The sequence below is a fragment of the Garra rufa genome, chromosome 3 (assembly GCF_049309525.1).
Source record: "Garra rufa chromosome 3, GarRuf1.0, whole genome shotgun sequence".
Taxonomy (NCBI): Eukaryota; Metazoa; Chordata; class Actinopteri; order Cypriniformes; family Cyprinidae; genus Garra; species Garra rufa.
This window is the reverse complement of record NC_133363.1, coordinates 8,281,755-8,306,414: the sequence shown is the minus strand read 5'-3', so window position 1 is coordinate 8,306,414 and position 24,660 is coordinate 8,281,755. Positions and strand designations below refer to the sequence as shown.

Below are 24,660 nucleotides of genomic sequence, written 5' to 3'. Positions count from 1 at the left end.
GGCAGAGAGGGACGGGCGAGCAGAGCTCATTTGCATTTAAAGGGACCATGCAATAAAATGAGTTGATTTTTTGGAAAGAGCTGATTTTGACAAGGTAAAAGGGTGTTTTTTTTTACACTACTGTTTAGAATTTTTAACCAAAGTATATTATAGACTTTCCATTAAGACCCTAAAGAATCATATGAACTTGTGGAAAATGGGCATCTTAAAGCTGTAAAATCAATCAATCAAAGAATATTGTCAAATTTCCCTAATCATCCTTTTAGGAAGTGTATGGAACTGGAAGAAAAAAATGTAAATGTGTATTCTATATGTGAGTAAGGATATCCGAATTGAATTATTTTGTATGGTATAGTTAGTATCCATCTTTTTCTTCTTATAAGAATAGGTGTGGTTATTTGTAAATGTTATGGGTTTGGTTTCTGGTCTCATCCGCATCCACCTATTTTGCTACTTGATATTGCAAATTGGTGTGTCTTACCTTTATATTTTAATGTATTATCTTAATCAGGAACACATTGGTTTGTAGTGCAAACAGTTTTACTATTGTTGTTCTTCTCGTTATTTCCCTATAGCGGCTAATGAACCCAAAGTCTCACACATAATCTTTCTTTCGTTTTGAAGAAAAAGATAGATTTTGTATTGATAACTGTTACCAACTGTTATTCAGCATCATTAAAATCACTCAAAATCTCAAAGTGGCACGTGCAATTTATGAAAATTGTTTAAAAATTGATTTTTTCTTTTCTTTTTTTTTCAATCACCTGCTCAAAATGGAACCCTATAGGCTATAAATGATTTCTGCACATTCATTCGTACTCGGGATGCCGATTATTGCCGAAATTGACGTCATTCAAAGACTTTTCCCAGCTGAGGCTGTTAAATTCACTCCAATGTAGCTCTTCAACGTAACATGACGGTTAAGCCGAACTAGCGCGCGCTCGGTGGGCAAGTGTCAGCCGCTCCGCTCCTCTTTCTCTCTCTCCACACACACACACACACACACACACTGAGAGAAGAGCAGCAGCAACAGCAGGTGAGAACATAGCTCTTTTATTTATACTTACTAGATTATATTTGCTGTTTGTCATCAAGGAATGTGTATGAATATCATTTCTATTAATTATTATTACTATAAGCCTATATGCTGCTTTGCATATGCAGTGTTATTAGTGACAGCTGGGGACAAATAATAGGTTGTTTACATATGTGATATCTAACTTACTAGTGCTTGCAAATCTTAGGATGCAGTAAAAATGATAGACTATAGTCGTTAATCGACTAAGAATTAAATTCATACGAGTTTGATAAATGATAATGGATTTAAAATGATTAATTGATAAACAAATGTTGCGTTAAAGACGCGAGAAAGATGAAGTTTACTGAACTAAAGTATAATCTATTAACAGTCACTTCGTAGTACTTTTATTCACGCCGTTTCTTTGCGTTAAACGAAAAAAGTTTGGCGTATTCGCGTTGGATACTAAAACTATGTAGACTCATCGTGTAGTACAAGCATCAATTACATGAAAATCAACTGATTACACGTTTCATCATTTCATTTGTCGTAGCCTATAATTCTTAACTTGTGGTTCAAACGTTAAGTATTTTAAACAAACAGCAGTGTAAGAAAGATCCCTAACCATGGTGTATTTCCTCGCTAGAATGGCTCGATTGGTTGATTGTTGTAGTAGGTTAAGTGGATATAAACGTGAGAGGAGCTGTCCATGATCTGTGGTGCTGAATGGAGCGCTTTGCTGGCTGCTAGATTTACGCGTTGCTTTGCTGATTCGATCGTTTAAAGGGTGAATATCGAATGCATAAAACGCATCATTAACGTTACTGCTAATGTGATAACGAAATATGACCGCAGGGTACGGATTATACATAGGTGGCGAGTTGGCTTGACTGTAAAAGAAGTCGAAATACACGGTTGGAGGACACATAAAAAATTATTAGTCGTGTTACAAAGTTAGATGACAAGTTAATCAGAGCACCTACTTTGACCTGGGAGCAAAAAGACGCTGGCAAGGAGAAAGCGCGTTTGCCTGGAAACCATTCACACACGTTTTGGCGTTTAAATGAGACGCTAAGCAATGGATTGGAAAGAGAGGAAGAGAGATGCGTTTTTAGAACGCGGTGTAATGCTCGAGACAATGCAAAAGACGCAAGACCATGTTTACATTAGGCTAAAAAATTGTAAAAGCAGCAGAGTAGAACGTAAAAACGACCTTCTGGGTGAATGGCTCCTGAACTAAAGCAACAGTATTCCTCACTTTTTAGTATTATAATCACAGAACATCTAAAAAAAGACAGTGGCATACGTTTTTCACTTGATTACAGAAATATCACAAAACGTTAGTGTTTTTATTTTAAAAATGTAAAGAAAAGCGCGAAAATTTAGGTTTCTTTATTTGCCCTAACAGACTGAACCTTAAATTTGACTTTATTTCCCAATTAATGCAACTGTAAACATAGATATTAAAAATACAAGTAAATACAAATATTTGATTTCAACTAAGTGTTCCGTTTTTTAGATTGTTCAGTGATATTCTGTCTGAAAGAGTTAACTTCATAATGAAATTAAAAATTATGGGTGGAAACTTTTGTGATATGTGATCACACAGCTCTCTCAGAAGTCACTTTCAGATCAAGCAGCTATCTGTTGGTCATCACCGCAAAATACAGTAGCCTACACTTGACCATCTTGAACACATTACGAAATCTTTACCTGCATGCAAATTGTGCAAAATACAGATCCTTGTAAAGTATACTAGGATGCAATTTATATATTTACTTATGACTCTTCCTGTATACAGTTGAGGTCAAAAGTTTACATACACCTTTCAGAATCCTGCAAAATGTTAATTGTTTTAGCAAAATAAGAGGGATCATACAAAATGCATGTTATTTTTTTGTTTAGTACTGAACTGAATAAGATATTTCACATAAAAGATGTTTAGTCCACAAGAGAAAATAATAGTTGAATTTATAAAAATTACCCCGTTTCTAGAGTCTACATACAGTTGATTCTTAATACTGTGTTGTTACCTGAATGATCCACAGCTGTGTTTTTTGTTTAGTGATAGTTGTTCATGAGTCCCTTGTTTGTCCTGAACAGTTAAACTGCCAGCTGTTTCAGAAAAATCCTTCAGGTCCCACAAATTGTTTGGTTTTTCTGCATTGTTGTGTATTTGAACCCTTTCCAGCAATGACTGTGAGATGCATCTTTTCACACTGAGGACAACTGAGGGACTCAGCATTTATTACAAAAGGGTCAAACACTCACTGGTGCTTCAGAAGAAAACATGATGCATTAAAAGCCATGGGTGTAAACTTTTGAACAGAATGAAGATTTTTCATATTTTGCCTAAATATAATATATATATTTTTTTCATTTAGTACTGCCTTTCAGAAGCTACAGAAGATACTTGTTTCCTAGAAGACAAAATACGTTTAATTTACACTGATCTTCAAAATCAAAATGTTTTCACCCCCTGGCTCTTAATGCATTGTGTTTTCTTCTGAAGCATCAGTGAGTGTTTGAACCTTCTGTAATAGTTGCATATGAGTTCCTCAGTTGTCCTCAGTGTGAAAAGATGGATCTCAAAATCATACAGTCATTGCTGGAAAGGGTTCAAATACACAAAAATGCTGAAAAACCAAAGAATTTGTGGGACCTGCATGATTTTTTAAAGAATAGCGGGCAGTTTACGTGTTCAGGACAAACAATGAACAACTATCAATAAAACAAAAAAGTACAGCTGTGGATCATTCAGGTAACAACAGTATTAAGAATCAAGGGGATGTAAACTTTTGAACAGGGTCATTTTTATAAATTAAACTATTATTTTCTCTTGTGAACTACATGTAAACATCTTTTATGTGAAATATCTTATTATTCTTATTCAATTTTGGTAAAATAATGAACATTTTGCAGATCCTGCATAGTGTACGTAATCTTTTGACTTTAACTGTACCTGTATGTACAATGTAAGCTGTGTTTTTGGATGTTAAAAGTACATTTGGCATTTACCCACACATGCTTATTTCTCACTTAGGAGTCTATTGTGGAAGAGGCTGTCAGCTGAAGATCTCATCTGGGATTTTGCTGTTGTAATACTAATGGACATCTCTGATTTACAACATCCCATTTGATCCTTTTAAATCTGAACCACTCCCAGCAGCCCATTCTCCTCTAAAGAGACTCAGACATAGAGATGTCTTTGTGCGAAGAACTTTAAGTCGAACTGACAGATATGTTTTAAGACATCCCACATCCTTTGCCTTGCGAAGAAACAACACAAGGTCACATTAAAAAAAAGACTCCCTGTATGGGAGTGTCCTGCTTCAATCAAACTGAGATCACCCCACTGACGCTGCCGTCTCCCATCTCCAGCTGACCCTCTGCACTCAACTTTCTGTCAGGATGAGTGACTCACAGGAAGCGACGTCCCCAGTGGCGGGCATAGGAGGCCCTGTTGCTTGCGTATCCAAGGTGGAGCTGCGTGTTTCCTGCAAATCCCTGTTGGACCGAGACACGCTCAATAAGTCTGACCCCTGCGTCCTCCTCATGGTACAGAACCAAGGTCAATGGACTGAAGTGAGTTTTCCTCTTTCCCTCTCGGGAGCGTGATTAGATATTTCTATTGGCAATGCTGTCCTTTTCTGCACTAGATTTATTTTGCAGTATTAGTTGTGTTACAATGCAATTCAGTCATAAATTCTGTTATCATTCCATTACAAACCTCTATGACATTCTTCCGTCTGTAGAACAAAGACTATGGCTGTTAGTCGCAGTGGTGGTTTTAACCATCATTTGCAAACCATGTTTGAAGGGTCCCCTCAATTACTCAATTGACGTTTTTTTGCAACATCCTTTTGGCCTTACAGTTATTATTCATCTTCTGAGACTCAAATTTCTGACTGCTACTAGTGCTTTAACTCTACAAACTCCAAACTCAGCCCAGACCTCAGACTGATCTGACTCCAGTTTCTATATCTTTTCAGACTGATCAGATTTACAGTTTTCCTAAAAATGACGATTAAAACTGGGAAAAATCCCATAGACTTGCCTTGACGGAATGTTCAAATGAGCCAAAACTATTCAAACTCCTTTGAGACTCAATCAAACTTCCCTTCTATGAACTATATTTCTAATCCATTTAAACTCATTTAAACTCACTTAAACCCATCTAATATTTTTATCTATCTATCTATCTATCTATCTATCTATCTATCTATCTATCTATCTATCTATCTATCTATCTATCTATCTATCTATCTATCTATCTATCTATCTATCTATCTAAACAAGCATAGACACTACAATCATGTTAGTAACTTGCTAATCATGCTAACAACATGCTAGAAACATGCTAATAACTTGCTAATCAGGCTAAACATGTTAATCATGTTAGTAACTTGCTAGTAATGCTAAAATCATGCTAGCGACATTCTTATCATGCTAGTAACATGTTAATCATGTTAGAAACAGGCTAACAACATGCAAATCAGGCTAGAAACATGTTAACAAAATGCTAGTCAGGCTAGAAACATTTTAACAACATGTTAATCATGCTAGTAAATTGCTAATCATGCCAGTAATGCTAGAATCATGCTAGCAACATTCTTATCATGCTAATAACACACTAATCAGGGTAGAAACATGCTAACAAAATGCTAATTAAGGTAGAAACAGGCTAACAACAGACTAATCAGGGTAGAAACATGCTAGCAAAATACTAATCAGGTTAAAAACATGCTAACAACATGCTAATCATGCCAGTAATACTAGAATCATGCTAGCAACATTCTTGATAATAACACTCTAATCAGGGTAGAAACATGCTAACAACATGTTAATCATGCTAGAAACATGCTAACAACATGCTAATCATGCTAGTAACTTGCTAATCGTGCTAGTAATTCTAGAATCATGCTAGCGACATTCTTATGCTAATAACATGTTAATCATGTTAGAAACATGCTAAAAAATGCTAATCAGGCTAGAAACATACTAAAACATGTTAATCATGTAAGAAACATGCTAACAACATGTTAATCAGGCTAGAAACATGTTAACATCATGCTAATCAGGTTAAATACATGCTAACAAAATGCTAATTATGCTAGAAACATGTTAACAACACGTTAATCAAGGTAGAAACGCTAACAAAATGCTAATTAGGCTAGAAACATGCTAACAACATGCTAATCATGCTAGTAACTTGCTAATCGTGCTAGTAATTCTAGAATCATGCTAGCGACATTCTTATGCTAATAACATGTTAATCATGTTAGAAACATGCTAAAAAAATGCTAATCAGGCTAGAAACATACTAAAACATGTTAATCATGTAAGAAACATGCTAACAACATGCTAATCAGGCTAGAAACATGTTAACATCATGCTAATCAGGTTAAATACATGCTAACAAAATGCTAATTATGCTAGAAACATGTTAACAACACGTTAATCAAGGTAGAAACACGTTAACAAAATGCTAATTAGGCTAGAAACATGCTAACAACATGCTAATCATGCTAGTAACTTGATAATCATGCTAGTAATGCTAGAATCATGCTAGCCACATTCTTATGCTAGTAACATGTTAATCAGGCTAGAAACATGCTAACAACATGTTAATTATGCTAGTAACTTGCTAATCATGCTAGTAATGCTAGAATTATGCTAGCGACATTCTTATGCTAGTAACATGTTAATCATGTTAGAAACATGCTAACAACATGTTAATCAGGCTAGAAAAATGCTAACAACATGCTAATTAGGCTAGAAACATGTTAACAACATGCTAATCAGACTAAATACATGCTAACAAAATGCTAATTATGCTAGAAACATATTAACAACATGCTAACAATCTGCTAATCAGGCTAGAAACATGCTAACAACATGTTAATCATGTTAGAAACATGCTAACAACATGCTAATCATGTTAGAAAAACATGCTAGTGCCTTGCTAATCATGTAAGAAACATGTTTAGTGCCTTGCTAATCATACTAGAAACATGCTAACAACATGTTAGTAATGCTAGAATCATGCTAGCAACATTCTAATCATGCTAGTAACATGCTAATCATTTTAGAAACATGCTAGTGCCTTGCTAATCATACTAGAAACATGCTAACAACATGTTAATCATGATAGTAATGCTAGAATCATGTTAGTAACATGCTAATCATGTTAGAAACATGCTAGTGCCTTGCTAATCATACTAAAAACATGCTAACAACATTCTAATTAGGCTAGAAACATGTTAACCAAATGCTAATCAGGTTAAATACATGCTAACAAAATGCTAATTATGCTAGAAACATGTTAACAACATGTTAATCAAGGTAGAAACACGCTAACAAAATGCTAATTAGGCTAGAAACATGCTAACAACATGCTAATCATGCTAGTAACTTGCTAATCGTGCTAGTAATTCTAGAATCATGCTAGCGACATTCTTATGCTAATAACATGTTAATCATGTTAGAAACATGCTAAAAAAATTCTAATCATGCTAGAAACATACTAAAACATGTTAATCATGTTAGAAACATGCTAACAACATGTTAATCAGGCTAGAAACATGTTAACATCGTGCTAATCAGGTTAAATACATGCTAACAAAATGCTAATTATGCTAGAAACATGTTAACAACACGTTAATCAAGGTAGAAACACGCTAACAAAATGCTAATTAGGCTAGAAACATGCTAACAACATGCTAATCATGCTAGTAACTTGCTAATCATGCTAGTAATTCTAGAATCATGCTAGCGACATTCTTATGCTAATAACATGTTAATCATGTTAGAAACATGCTAACAAAATGCTAATCAGGCTAGAAACATACTAAAACATGTTAATCATGTTAGAAACATGCTAACAACATGCTAATCAGGTTAAAAACATGTTAACATCATGCTAATTAGGTTAAATACATGCTAACAAAATGCTAATTATGCTAGAAACATGTTAACAACACGTTAATCAAGGTAGAAACACGTTAACAAAATGCTAATTAGGCTAGAAACATGCTAACAACATGCTAATCATGCTAGTAGCTTGATAATCATGCTAGTAATGCTAGAATCATGCTAGCCACATTCTTATGCTAGTAACATGTTAATCAGGCTAGAAACATGCTAACAACATGTTAATTATGCTAGTAACTTGCTAATCATGCTAGTAATGCTAGAATTATGCTAGCGACATTCTTATGCTAGTAACATGTTAATCATGTTAGAAACATGCTAACAACATGCTAATCAGGCTAGAAAATGCTAACAACATGCTAATTAGGCTAGAAACATGTTAACAACATGCTAATCAGACTAAATACATGCTAACAAAATGCTAATTATGCTAGAAACCTATTAACAACATGCTAACAATCTGCTAATCAGGCTAGAAACATGCTAACAACATGTTAATCATGTTAGAAATATGCTAACAACATGCTAATCATGTTAGAAAAACCTGCTAGTGCCTTGCTAATCATGTAAGAAACATGTTAGTGCCTTGCTAATCATACTAGAAACATGCTAACAACATGTTAGTAATGCTAGAATCATGCTAGCAACATTCTAATCATGCTAGTAACATGCTAATCATTTTAGAAACATGCTAATGCCTTGCTAATCATACTAGAAACATGCTAACAACATGTTAATCATGATAGTAATGCTAGAATCATGTTAGTAACATGCTAATCATGTTAGAAACATGCTAGTGCCTTGCTAATCATACTAAAAACATGCTAACAACATTCTAATTAGGCTAGAAACATGTTAGCAACATGCTAGTAACTTGCTAATCATGTTAGCAATTTCTGATCAGGCTTTTTTAAGCCAACTTAAAGTTTGTCTTGACAAACTTTTTTATCTAGTTAATTACTGTCGTTTCAAACCTGTAAGACCTTTGATCATCTTTGTAACACAAATTAAGATATTTTTGATGAAATCCGACAGCTTTTTGACCCTGCATAAGCAGCGATACATCTACCACGTTCAAGACCTAGAAAAGTAGTAAGGACATTGTAAAAATAGTTCATGTGACATCAGTAATTCAAACGTAATTTTATGACACTATGAGAAAAAAATAACTTTATTCAACAATTTCTTCTCTTCCGTGTCAGTCTTTGATTTGCTTTGATAAGAGTATCTAGGAAATTTGAAACTCAATCAAACTTCCCTTCTATGAACTATATTTCTAATCCATTTAAACTCATTTAAACTCACTTAAACCCATCTAATATTTTTAATCTATCTATCTATCTATCTATCTATCTATCTATCTATCTATCTATCTATCTATCTATCTATCTATCTATCTATCTATCTATCTATCTATCTATCTAATATCTATCTATCTATCTATTTATCTATCTATCTACCTATTAACCACACTCTCAAAGGCTCACAAAGAATGCTTGTGCATTCAACTGAGTAATTAATGTGGTACTTGCACCTTGGATTAATGGAAACACAGCCCACTGTAAACACTCTTGTTATTCGCTTTAACCTTTTAGAACTTATGACTGATTATTTTAAGTTCAAGTGGTGTGTGTAAGGAACTGGAAGCAAGCAGAGTACAGCTGTTTCTAAAGCACACAGTGCCATCTGCTCAAGAGAGAGTTGCGATGCATTTGAAAAATCGCAGAATCGATCAACAAATTGATTTATTGTGACACCCCTATAGACCTTTTTCACAGAAACCGGAAATACGCAATCGCAGGGTATGCAGACTTCCTGTGTAATGTCAACACAGCAGAAAGCCGGGTAATTTAAAATTAAAATGGAGAGAGTCTACACAACTTCCCTCACTGGTTTGCCAAAGATAACTTTTGCCGACCTGATAAGAGTCGTAGAGGAAAACTCCATCACAATGAGGAACAAATTGGATAAAGGATATACATTTTTCCACTAAGAGCGGGACGTTCTAAAACGCTTAACGTGGCTTAATGTACGTAAAAAACGACCAGGAAACCCCAAATTTCTGTCATACCTTACTTAGAACAAACACTAACTACTATCAAAAGAACGAGCCCTTATTCCACAGATAAAGTGAATAATATCACGTTAAGCGTTTTCTCCCCCATAGAAGCCCATTGTAAGGAAACTGCTTAACGTGGTTTAACGTACCTTAACAGCGACCAGGGAAAACCAAACTTCTGTTAAATTTCACTTATAATAAACACTTTCTGCTCTCAAAAGAACGAGCTCTCATTCAGCATATAAAGTGATCGCCCCCCATAGAAGTCCATTATACAAAAAAAAAGCTTAACGTGGCTTAAAATTTTACTTATAATAAACACTTTCTGCTGTCAAAAGAATGAGCTCTTATTCAGCATATAAAGTGAATAATATAAAGTGAATAATATCATGCTTTTCTCCCTATAGAACTCCATTAAGGAAAAAGCTTAACACGGTTTGTTGTAATGGACTTCTATGGGGGGCGATCACTTTATATGCTGAATAAGAGCTCGTTCTTTTGACAGCAGCAAGTATTTATTATAAGTAAAATTTAACAGAAGTTTGGTTTTCCCTGGTCGCTGTTGAGGTACGTAAACCACGTTAAGCTGTTTCCTTATAATGGGCTTATTTGGGGGAGAAAACGCTTAACGTGATATTATTCACTTTATCTGTGGAATAAGGGCTCGTTCTTTTGATAGTAGTTAGTGTTTGTTCCAAGTAAGGTTTGACAGAAACTTTAAGCGTTTTAGAACGTCCGGTTTATCCATATCTTTCAAGGTAAGTAACGTAGCTAACGTTAGAGAGCAATCAGGCTAACAAATTACTAGTGTGTCCACTTAGACCGAGGACTAGGGTTATAAGGTTATGTATGGATAGTATAGAGGACATGTACAACTTTATTAAAGCAATATAACAGTCGTGGTCTTGATGTTACAAACAATCTTGCTCGATGTTTTCGCCATCTTTGTTGTTTAACTGGTTACCGGCATACTGGGGCGGAAATAGGTTTACGCAGCAATTGCGTATTTCCTGTGCAAAATACGGAAGTTGTGAGAAAGGTCTATTTGTAGTGCTTCAGATTTGTGTTCTTCAATGCTTAGAAGTTAACCAGGTCTAAGAGTTAGGTCTAGGCTTTGGGTTAGAGATATAATTTCGCACAATGCCTTCAGTTGACATTCTGATAGTAGGGCTTGACTGTGAAGGTTGGCTAGGGCTGTTCAAAGTGCATGCGAGTCGGGGGAGTGGGCAGTCTTTGGAATGAATCTAGTCAGGGAATTGTCACACAGCGGTAAAGGGCGCTTGAAGCAAAGAGAGCGACCACTCTGGTGTTTTTTTCCATATCAAAGCAGTCAGTGTAAGAAAAAAAAAAATTATCTGGAGCCACAGCAGTGGTGCTGAAGACAGCTCGGCAAAGCTGCGAAGCTGTCTGCAGCAATGTGTCAGGCTGAAGGATGAAATCTTAATCCTGGCCCTATTATTCCAACAACTGTGCCATGTTCAACATCACAGTGAAGAAAGTGAAAGATGCCACCCAGGTTCAGCTGCAGCGTTTGTTGCATTCAAAAGATTCAATTTTAAAGAGAAGCCGTATGAAACAGGAAAATAGAAAATGAAAAAGCCATTGAGATGTTATTGTGGACTTTGTTTTCTGAGAATTGTTTGACAATCAACACGAGCTGAGTATCTTGAAATAACTGATTACCATGATCAGATGCTTTGCACTTGCGGGTTTCCATGTGCAGAGTAGCTGGTGATGAAAACAGTACTTCATCTTTGTCCATTTGAGACTAAATGACTCTTTGCAGAGAGGTTTCTGCATAACATATTTCAGTCCCACATTGGGAGCAGCGGTACACAAAGATGAGCAGCGTAGGAAGGAACAATGTTTATGCTCTGCAGCCATTTCATCAGTGGATAAGACAATCATAATGCTTAATGCATTATCTTCACACTGCGTGCCAATGATTAAGTCTGACTGCAGCAGCAAGTTGTTTAAAACTGATGGTTTGAGATGCTTTATTATGAACACGATTAGTTTTTGTTGTGAAGTGTTTGTAGTGCACTCTCAAAAATGATGTGTCTATTTTAGCACATTTTGTGTTATTTTGTGTTAAATGTGTGTTAAAAAACGAAAAAGAAAAAAGAAAATATCCAACACTGTGTGTCCAACACAATACGTGTTAAATATCAGCCAATCACATTGCTACTTGCGTCAGTTCATGAGCCTATACTACTGAGACAAGCAAATTTCCTCGTGCTTCAAGTTTTCATCATCAGAACATAACTTCGATGTGTGAAGGTAAGAAATGTTTATATTTGCCATTATACATTTTTTAAATGTCTTTTGTGGTCATTTGTAGACGGTCGAGGGGCATTTGGCACATATACGTGGTAGCCGGAAAACTGCCTCACGAATGGCGATGCGAGCTGCGCCCGCGCCCGCTGCATATCTCGGCGGTGGGAGCTTATTTTAACAAGCTTTATAGTTTCTTTTGTTAGATTTATTGTGAACAGAATCGCTTTTAACTAATCATTGACACGTTGTAGCGCTTCACATGAGGCAATCCATGTCGTTCATCGCGTCTTTCTCTTTGAAAATGAACAGATTCGTGGTGCCACGTATTGTGCAAATTGCCCTAATTTGCTAACATAATCTCTGATGCTTTTCTTGCCTTTTTAGCTATCGCTATTTTACAATATTCGTTATGTGTAGCCTATAAATAAAAAAACTATCTTTATTTTACTCTTGCAGCTTTGAATGGAAGACACTCCTGGAGCACTTGGGGCAGTTACTGACGTGACAGAGACAAACGAAAGTCTCTATCTCAGGACCCTCACCATCACTTGTATGCAGATGAAAAAATCTAAATAAAACGATTAATGCTTAAGAGGTTGTCAAATATCACATTTTTTTAAATTTAAAGTACATGTAATGTAATTGTTTGTAGCAGGTTTAATAAATGGTGTATAAACTATAGGTTAGTTTGCTGTGTCTTTATTGCATACAAGATTTGTTCAAAAATAACACAAACTTGACACAAATTGTGTATTTATAACACAATAGTGTGTAGAAAAAATCAACACATTTTCTGTGTTAGCTGGAATAACACACTGGTTGAGTTAAAACTAACACAAATTGTGTTGTCCTTAACTAGACACAAAGGTGTGTTAAGAAACAACACAGGCTGTGTTGTTTTTAACACATGCTTTTTAAGAGTGTGGTTATGCTGATGACAGTGCTGGTGAGTGTGCTCTTAAAGGGACAGTTCATCACAAAATAAAAATTCTGTCTTTATTTATTCACCCTCATGTAGGGCTGCAGCGATTTGTCGTTTCTAATCGACTATTTGATTTTTACAAATCTTCGATTTCATTTTGCCCATGTCGAGTAACCGGAAAAATACCGGAAGTGGCGCATTTCATGGACAAGAATCTATTAAAGGGGTCCTATTTTGCTCTTTTACAAAGTCTTTATTTTGTTTTGGGGATGCACTAGAAGAACATGCTCTCATGCTTGGTGGTTAAAAAAAAAACGCATCATTTTTCACATAATTTACATTATTACAATAGCTTTTTCTCCAGCCTGGCACAAATGGCTCGATTAGTTCCGGGTTTGTTGAAGGTCCGCCTTCTGAAAAACGAAATGTGTGATTGGTTAGCAGTCCCACTGCGTTGCGATTGGCGAACAGCTTAGACGGCGTTTCAGTCCTGCCACGCCCCTTCCCAAAGCAACAAGTTCTGTGTACAACTGCGCAAGCTGGATTAAAGTGATTCTTACGTTTTAAATATGGATATTCTTCTTACAAAAACACATCGGATTGCTAAAGGAGGCTTTTACTGACCCCTCTGGAGCCATGTGAGGCACTTTTTATTATGGATCGACTTGTTTTGATGGAGAGAAACACTTGTCTATGCCGTTCAGTCTATGCTGTTCTAAAGCTTGGGAGTGCCAGGATTATTTAAAATATAACTCTGATTGCATTCGTCTGAAAGAAGGAAGTCATATACACCTAAAATGCATGGAGGGTGAGTAAATAATCCACTACAGTAGTGTTGGTCCTATCGTCAGCCTGCGAGATCACCGATACATGATACTATCATTATTGTGCTAATTTATTTAATTATTTACATGCCCGAAACCAGCTCCAGCATAAGGCTAGTGCAGCTGTCTACACTGTATGATGATCGTCACTCTAGTCAATGCTTATTTTTACATCAGCTGCGGCTCCACATGTGTTTCGACCCTCTATACTGCACATGTCAACGGCGCGGCTCCAGCACGGCTACCGGAGCAGTTTGTGGACACTTTAGTCAATGCTCGCGTTTATACGAGCCGTCCTGTGGCTTGCTGAAGCATCCCAGAAGTGGCTGTCCATGCTTCATCGCTAAAGTTAGGCGAATCCCCCACCTCATCCCTCCCCACTCACCAACAATTTGAATTTCCGTAGGCGGGATTTTTTTGAATATTCTAATGGACCGTGTTGTGACATTATAGCACCTGGAAAACAAACTCTGTAGTCCAAAGGAGCTGTTCGTTGAAGTTCTTAAAAAGGGATTTTTTAAAAAGTTAATATCTCCCTTTAGGGTGGAGATTTGTAACTTTGTAGATGTGTTTTTATGCCCAAGTATACACACCACATACTGGATAAAATTCAAAAAGTGAAAAACCACAATAGGACCCCTTTAAACGCATTATTAGACTGTTTTCCAAGGCTGCGTTATATGTTAAACCCATTTAAAAATCATAATTAAGCATAATTGTGAATTCACAAACACGACGATTCAGTTAAATAAATATATTTGATGCTGGTTAAATATATGTACGTCAATTTTTTACATGCATGCAGGTTATCTATGTGCGTCTCACAGCAGCTCCATTCACACAAAAACTACTTTCATGTGTGGAGCATCTCAAATTCCATTTCTGCATGTTGTTGTGAGTATGGGTTTATTATAACGTTAATCTGGGAATGCAGCATGGCCATTTCATCACATTTGGAAGGTAAACCACTTTTAAACCTATGCAAACTCGGTAGAATACATTAATATCTTTCTCATTATGCTAAAAGTTTAAACCATCACTCTGAGTTTACATGTTTTGATGTCCACATATTCATTAAATTACTGTGCCTATAGCATTTCTGTGGTGAAGATATGGCCAAATATTAAAGATTAAGTGGACATTTGACTTAAATGTTTAGTCAATATTAAAAAAGGATTAGATCGCACAGTTAAGTGTAAAAACAATCGCCCTATGCAGGTTTTTTGTTGTAAATCAAATTCTATTATTAGAATACTCTACTATTAGCTCTATTGTTTATAATACATTATGTATTACAGTACAATAAAACCATGTGGTTTCTTGTTTTTGAAATAATTATTATTATATAATTATTATTGCCTCATTGCTATTTTATATATATATATATTTATATGAAATCCGTATTATTTAATTTTTTTCTTTATTTCCAAATTTCCAAATTTTTTGCATTTAAAATTTTCTGTCCTCTGTTTTATTGGCTGTTTTATTGGTTAATTGTTATCAAAAATAATAAGTGTTACAGTTATAATTTTTCCAAATTCTTTCCCATTACTTTTCTGGATTCCATTTTAATGGTTCCATTAAATTTTAATAATCAAAAGCATCTCCAATTAATTGATTGTATTAAAAAAATAACATTTCTTAAGTAAAATTGGTCATTATAAAAATAGTCATTAGTGGCAGCCCTACTCTCATGTCATTTTAAACCTATATGACTCTTTCATCTGTGCATTATAAAATAAGATCTTTTGAAGAATGTTTAACTGTCCATACAGACACCATTGACTCATTGTATGGACATGGTATGGACATTTTCCCAAATATTTGCTATGAAAGTGAGTAAATCAAATATAATTCATTTTTGGGGAAACTATTTCTTTGTCATGATGGCAGCAGTCATCACAGCAGTGTGTTGCGTAAAATATCAGTAACAGATAACAATGATAAAGAATGAATGAGTGAAAGTCTTTTATGTAATATTCTGTGATAGGTGATCCATATTTAAAAACCATTCTTGATTTTCTTTACAGCTTTCAAGCTAAAGAGTTTTTGCAAACTGGCATATTAGAAGTGCCTACTATTATTTTACTGTATTAGAAAATATAGTTACTCACTTTGAATATCATTTGCATGCATCATTTGCCCTTGTCATTTCAGTCAAAGAGCAGTCATATTTATCTAATTAATGATTTCGATCTTTTCCGTGGATATTAGCTTTTACACATGCCAGATTGCTTTTCACAGGATCAGAAAAAATGATAACCACATTCGCCTAATATTAGACACAGACATTTTGCCAGCAAGTCAGTGTTAAACCTATATGCCATGCTGTTTTCTTGTCATTGGTATTAGTCTACATTTTCTGTCTTGAATGTCAGCCAGCCATTTTCAGGGATCTTGGCATACATGTCTAGGATGTGTCAATATAGTCTCATTTCATTTGCAGGAGACCCAGCTTCACATATTCCATGTTTTCTATTGTATTTCCATTAAATCCAATGTATTCTTTATGAACTGGAGCTTGTTGCATTGATCCACGATCATATTACCAGAATGCCCAGAATATGATAAGTTAATGTCCTCATGCAAGCAGTGAGCGTATGAATCGTCACAGCGTGAGACACAAAGCAACAGATATGTGCGCTATTGTCCTTTTTGCAAAAAGTATTCGTTTAAATAGCTCAGTGAAGACATTAGGCATTAGACATAATGGAATCTTTTTGTTAAGACGTCAAGTGGTTTGTAAGAAGCTTACCAAATCTCTGACTGCTGTCAGTTTTTGTTATTTATATCTTCCAAATGCAGTCTCTCCACAGCAGAGACTGATATGGAAAAAAGGAGTGGTTGGATTACTTAGGGCACAAAATGTGAATTCATTATGTGAATGCACTGCACTGTATGATAACCTAAGTTCAATATTGAGTCAAAAAATTCTCAAGAGTATATCCAAACCAGATTTTCAGAACAAAATGCTGGTGCATAATGCAAGGGTGTTCTGGGTAGTTGCAGAGGAGTTCTCCTGTTGTTGGGTGTTCTTGGTATTTACAGTGCTTCTGTTAACTAGACATTATAGGGCATTTTGAGTGGTTGTCAAGGTGTTGCTGTGTTGTTGCTAGGCAGCTGTTAGGTTGGTGCCGGGTAGTATCTAGTAGTGGCAAAAGACTTAAAGAATAAAGAAAGTGCACACAATAACAATGTACAGTCAAGGCATGATCACAGCAAAATGCCTTTTATATAAAACAAAAAGATGTGCATTGATTTCCAAGGAGTGCATACTTTGGATGAGGTGGCACACACGGGGTAAAAGGCTCACCAGCATGGTGTAAAAGGCACACAGTATTGATACAAATACTTAAGCTAAAATAATGTTCAACTTAATACTTGTTCAAAACAATCACTTTCGCAAAGTTTGTATTATTTTAGTACAGAATTAATTTTTGTTCAGTAAATATACTGTCATTAAAATATGTTAATTTAAAACATATATTTTAAAATGCAGAAACAAAATCATTTTAAAATGTAAAGATTCTGAAAGCAGTGTCAACAAATAAAAAGTCAGCCTTTTATTAATTATCATGTTAATTATATGTTAATTATTGTGCCCTTTAGCCCCTACAGCAGGGGTGCTTTTTACCCCAAATACCATACTTTCACATATTCTTTCGTTATTTAAAAATGGATGCTTTAATTATCTTAAACAAAACTAAAAATCATTAAGCAGACCTTTGTCTCAAGACATATTCAAGAATTTTAGCGATTCTCGTTTGCTACTTAAATCTACAACATTTTTAAAAACATCAAATATTCAAGATTATATAAGCACAGAATCGACTTTGCGCTGATGCCCACGATCGCGTCAAGCATCAGCCAAATTTGCACGTGTATCTTGAAAAGCGGATGTTTTGGAAAGTGCTACGCCACATTTTTCTGCCATCTAGTGGTTTGGAGGAAAATAATATCAAAGGCGCCTTTTACCCCGGGGTGCCTTTAGCCTCATTGTACCCTATATATAATTTGATCAAGTGTGCAAACACAGGAAGCTGATGCGTGTGCATGAAAACTTTATGTCTTTGTCCAGCATCTGCGCTATTTCTCTCCTGGGGTTATGACTGATAAAAACTACCTGATCTCATGATGAAAACATACCTGTGGGAACTTTTTCGCAAGACGCGAAATACATACTAATAAGTACATATCACTGCAGTTTCCAACAGAAATGAACACTAGAGGCAGTAAAACAGCGAGCATTGCAGCTCCATATGTTTTGCTTTGCAGACATAACAAGCTTGCTCAGTAGCTTAGCTGGAATTGGACTTAGGATGTGGAATCCTTGGGTACAAATCCCATGAAAAACATGACTGTTAAAAGAGCTGAAAGATGAGAGATCGAAAAACAAGCTAAAACCACATGCTTGCAACCGCGTTTTTACGTCACATTCGCTTTTGTTCATACTATGTGGTAGGTTTAGGTGTTATGCAGATGGTATGTTATTTTAAAATGCCACGAAGCATTAGAGTTATTGCGCCACTTAATGGACATTTCAAGTCAGAACTGTGGTGACATGTACAAAACCAACGTCACATAAAACATACCATATGTACGTTCATCTGTTCTGGGGAAAAAAACACTCCTTCAGTGCCACTTAGTGGACATTTCACATCGAATATGTCACAAAATGTACATGGTGGTTTTTTGCAAAAAAGTTCCCACAGGTACGTTTTTGTCATAAGATCAGGTTGGATAAAACTGTAATTGTTTTGTTTTTAGCTAGATTTGTGAGTAACTTAGTTATCATGGACATATGTTGTAATCTCTAGCAGATTGTTGTCATCAATACTGTTTTTGGCCTACTATATAGTAGGGAAGTGTGCATATTCCAACATAGAATATGCACACAAAAAGAACGGCCCTCTACCTGCATTTTTGACCCATTTTCACACAAATTATGATTACAGGGTCAGATAATTAATTGATAATAAGATTATCGAATTATTTTGGTGTGGTTTCTTGCATAACACTATATTATGATTTCAGAACACTTTTACCGTAGTGCATGATTTGTAAACTACTGTATTTTGAGATTTGCATCACATAATCTGCTTCATATGTATGGCTTTTCTGAAGTAAACTTGCTCGGTAGCTCACCTGGTACAGCACTGCATTTAAAACATACATGATAAAACTAAATCTAAAATGGCATGGTTGCTTCCATTGGTTTATTTTCAAATGCAATAGAGCCAGCGCAATACGTACAACAAATACCATACCAAAACATTGCCAGATTAACGTTCAGTTGTTTTCAGATAGAACCTGCTTTTGCACCACTTACTGGACATTTCACTTTGAAAGTGTTTTGAAACGTGCAAGAACCAACATTATTTTGCAGAAATGTCGGCATAGGCATGTTTTCCAATGCATATTCAAATGTAGCCATTGTAACCACTGGTAACTGATTCTGCCCATGTGGATTTTTATCTCTATGTTGTACAATGTGTTTCTCTGATGTTCTTGAGCCATTAGGTGTTCTGCTATCTACTCATGCAGCACCTATCAATGGGGAAGTGCCATTGTGATGCAAATGCAAGAGCTAAAATTGAGTGGGAGCTAAGCCTACTCATATCTCTCTTTGCGCTCCCTTTCACTTACTTTCTCTCTCTCAAGGTGAACACTACATAGTATGTGTAAATATAGCATAATATTCTGAGACCCTCATGAACCTCCAATGTAATCTCTCTACAACACCCTCAGGCTACATACATCACTTCCATTCTCTGACTGCTTCTCTTACACTACTCAAATATCTTAAAGCTGCCACAATAAGGGGTAAAGACACAAACTCCGGCTCATTTAACAGACCCTTTACAGCTGTATAACTCACTATGATGTTCTTTAAGTCTCTTCTTCTTGTTTTTGGTACTCTCCATATTTGAAGAATTGGGCTCATTTTTGTTTATTCAAAGCTTCTAAGAGTCAAAATTGTTAGCAAAGAAGCTTAATATGGAGATAAGTCTAAACTACCAGTGAGCCGGGCTAAGTGATAAAGACTCAAAAGAGAAATCCACTCAAAAGTACGCAACCTGTCGCCTCACCTCACCTGATAAACAATTTAATTGGAAGACTGACAGTATTATAATTTCAGTTCAGATTTTCTGTGTCATTGGTACGTAATCCAATTTTAGCAGCATACCTGAATTGCCCCAGCCAAATCTTGAAAAAATAGTTTTCAAACTAGATGTCAGTATTGGGAACGTGTCTGATTTCTGAATGTTGGCACGGTGGCCGTTCCGTAACTGGGGAGTTCTGTAGCAAAATGGTTTTCCAGCAGCAGATGTACTTGGAATTGATAAGAGGTCTGCTTCCCAGTGATTGGAGGAGCTGCGGGAGGCAGTCGGGTGTTTGCAGTGATAGCAGAGACTCTAGTTGCGGCAGTATGAACTAGCTGTAGCCTGTATAGGGGTTCACAAACCATTCGGCCAGCACAGTATTACTGTAATCTAGTCGAGAGGTTATTGCACATAATAGTTTCTCAATGTCATTCTCTACATCATTAATGCTCCTCCAGAAGTAATATTAGCAATATTCCTGCTGAACAGCACATTTCTGACCTCCCAGGAGGAAGTTGTCTATTTTAAGTCTAAATAATCCAGTGCAAGAACATTTCTTCACACACACACACACACACACACACACACACACACACACACACACACACACACACACACACACACACACACACACACACACACACACACACACACACATGTTGGGTTTACATGTTTTATGGGGACATTCCATAGGCGTAATGGTTTTTATACTGTACAAACCATACTTTCTATCGCCCTACACCTACCCTACACCTAAACCTAGCCCTCACAGGAGATTGTGCAAACTTTTACTTCCTCAAAAAAACTCATTGTGCATGATTTATAAACCTGTTTCCTCATGGGGACCTAAGAAATGTCCCCACAAGGTCAAAATCTACTGGTATTCCTATCCTTGTGGGGACATTTGGTCCCCACAACGTGATGAATACCAGGTCACACACACACACACACACACACACACACACACACACACACACACACACACACACACACACACACACACACACACACACACACACACATGTTGGGTTTACATGTTTTATGGGGACATTCCATAGGCGTAATGGTTTTTATACTGTACAAACCGTACTTTCTATCGCCCTACACCTACCCTACACCTAAACCTAGCCCTCACAGGAGATTGTGCATACTTTTACTTCCTCAAAAAAACTTATTGTGCATGATTTATAAGCCTGTTTCCTCATGGGGACCTGAGAAATGTCCCCACAAGGTCAAAATCTACTGGTATTCCTATCCTTGTGGGGACATTTGGTCCCCACAACGTGATGAATACCAGGTACACACACACACACACACACACACACACACATGTGTATGTCTATATATACAGTTGCTCTCAAAATTATTCAACCCCCGCAGAGACTGCAGTACTTTACAAATACAAGTTTTCTGAAGATCCAGGATTTTATAAAAAATGCATCTTCAACAGTTTACTGGCATATTAAAAGTGAAGTCAATATATATTGCAATGTTTTTAAGTTTTAGGGTTTTTAAATTACACAGCTATGTCATAATTATTCAACCCCTGTTTTTAAGTCACTTATTTTTATGGTAGAGAACAAAAATGTCTTAAAACACAATTAAGCCTTTAGAAACTTGCGGTGTACAGCCAAAGACTTGCAAGATGACCTGACAAAACAAGGAAAATCATTTCAAAACAGTGTATAAGAAGAACACAAGACAAGAGTGGCCTTCACATTGAGGCATCTTGCAAATACTGCTGTTTTTAATAGCGAAGTAATTACGTTTATTTTCGTTTCTTTAGGTAATAAAGTTAATTTAGAAATATATTTGGAACACGTTTTGTTTGTGAAATTCAAGTTTTTGTTTTTTAAAGTAATGGCCAAGCGGACAGTGGCAGAAAGATCAATTTAGCCTTCTCAAGTCATCACGATTTAAATTAAAATCCATAGATATTAAAAAACATAAAGCATATCACAATATTAGTTTAATCGTTTAACCTAGATAAATGTGTACTAATAGGCACACATCTAATCGTTTGTGTGGAGAGTGAAAGCTGAAGCGGGCTTTGCACGACATGGAGGCGCCAACGTCATGTAAAACTTAATTTTTGCTCATAAAGGTAAGAGTAATAAATTGACTTTAAATTATTACTTCACTACTATAAAAACGAAATAATTCAAATCGAAAACAAAACTCTTTCATTAGCTATAGGCCTAATCCATAAAGATGCATTTAGGCATTAAAAGCGCGTCCTGTGAGCAGATGGCGAGTCAAGATCGTCATCTTCATCTTTGCGACACTGACTCAAAAAATACTAGTTTATTAATAAATAATTTGAATATCTCCTTACTTTTTCCCCCGGGACATTCGTGGTAATTGCTTTAGCTGGGGCTTTGCGGTCAGCTTAAGCTTACTGCGTGCATTTGAACACGGAACTCTGCTGAAGGCACTTGCGCTCGCTGCTGCTGCGGTTGGCGGGACACTAAACACCGCCACGGCAGAATAAATAGCAGAAACACTCTATTTTATGCTTGTCATAGTGTGTTTTTCTTCAGATATTTGTCTTTTCTCTTTATTACAACAGGTGGTCTAATAAATTGTTAAGCACTGTTTTTTCATACTGTAGCATTCAGAATGTGGAATAGTGCAATTTTGACAAAGAAATAAAAATTGGAATTTTTAAGCCAACTATTTGATTAATCGAAAACATAATCAACCAACTAATCGATTATCAAAATAATCGTTAGTTGCAGCCCTAATGGTAATTAATAGGCTGACTTTTCTATTTGTTGACTTGACATTGTTAGATTCAGATGGTAAACATCATTAATATGTTGGATGTCCATCTTAGAGATAATCACCATGTTTAGAATGGAACCATCATATTTAAAAAAAAACATGCTATTAATCATATCATATAATAAAATATCATTTGTTGTTACTACTGTAAATTTATATTAAATTACTATGGGACCTCGGTATATTTAATGAACAAAAAATGTGTTATTTTATTTATCAAAATAAGCAGAAAATAGTACAAACTTTGCTAAAGTGATTGTTTTGAACAAGTATTAACTCAGACATTATTAAAAACATTATTTTAGCTAAAGTGTTTGCATCAATACTGTGTGCCTTTTACCCCATGCTTGTGAGCCTTTTAGGCCCCCCTTGCCACCTCATACATTTCAAGATTTTTAAACAAAATAAACGATGTGTATGATTTATTTTTATACAAAATCAGTTGCTAAATGTTATAAATATATATACTCTATTCCATTCTACTGCATTCCAATAATAAGTGTTTTTATCATTATAATAATGAGAATTTAAAGAGGAAAATGCACTTTCCCATGAAAATGTCTTGGTGCACAAAAAATTAATGGTCCTTTTCTTTATGCAGAATTTGTCTTGTCCCTGTCTTTTGATTTTGAGATGAATTATGACCTAGACTTAATAGTTTTGTGAAATTCACCCCATAGCTCCTTTAGTTTGATTTACTACCACTTGCACTTTGTAAGAGTTCACCTCAGTTCAAGGGCACATACATAGTAGATTGAAAGGATGAATATTTTATATGTGAGGTTGTATGTAATTGCTGAGAAAGACTCTGTCAAACATGGGCTGATGGTGGAGGGTCATTCCTGGCTTGATATGTGCTAAACAGACACATTAGAGGTTTGACACTGTTAATCTGATTTAGTGTGAGTATGACTGATTACCCCAAATGCTGATTTTAAAATGTTATTTTTCCCCATTTGTGTGACAATAACAAATGACCTTTTTAGAAATATGCCAGAGAATGTCAGCGGTGTTTGGATGCATTTGAAACAGTATTTTCCCACACAGTTTCACAAACTATACAGCCAACCTTTTGCATTTAGTGCAGTAGTTATGTTGCACAAAAACAATGACAATCTTAATCTGACAATCTTAAATCCAAGATGTACAGTTGCAATCAAAATTATTCAACCCCCCCTTTGACCTGCAATACATTTTTTTTCTGCAGAGAACAAAATTGAAAACAATTCAACAAAGGCATCAATAAACTATTAGAGAACGTTTATTAATAAACATTTGAGTGATTCTGAGAATGTAACATTGATGAATCATGATAAAAATCAAATAGGCTTCAAACATTAATGTTCAAAATTATTCAACCCCAAAAAGTCAAATTTGGTGCAGAATCTTTTATTCTTTAAAAACACCAATAGACGCTGCTTGTAAGTGCTTATAAGCTTCTATCACCTCTCTCTTGTCCAATTTCTCACCCCAAAAACCTTCCAGATCAATGATAATCTTTGGTTTTCACATTGCCACTGCTTTTTTCAAATTTAGCCAAATATTTTCAATGAGAATTAAATCTGGAGACTGAACAGGCCGTTCAAGTACATTACATGACTGATCCCTGAACCAAGCATAAGTAGATTTGGATGGATGCTATAAAATGGCTGTCTCACAGAAAAGTCCATTAATCATCAGCTTTAGTCTTTGTACCAAAGGCATCACAATTCTTGCCAAAATGGCCTAATACTTCAAAG

General features: G+C 35.7%; 1 protein-coding gene across 1 annotated transcript in view; it reads left to right on the top strand.

Moving 5' to 3' along the window:
- The first annotated feature begins 4,073 nt into the window (after positions 1-4,073).
- cpne7 (copine VII) overlaps positions 4,074-24,660 on the top strand; it is a 94,785-nt gene continuing 74,198 nt past the window's right edge. The window contains exon 1 of the mRNA XM_073835681.1: positions 4,074-4,603. Within this exon, the coding sequence (XP_073691782.1) occupies positions 4,430-4,603 (174 nt within the window). The 5' untranslated portion in view covers positions 4,074-4,429. The remainder of the gene's footprint in view (positions 4,604-24,660) is intronic.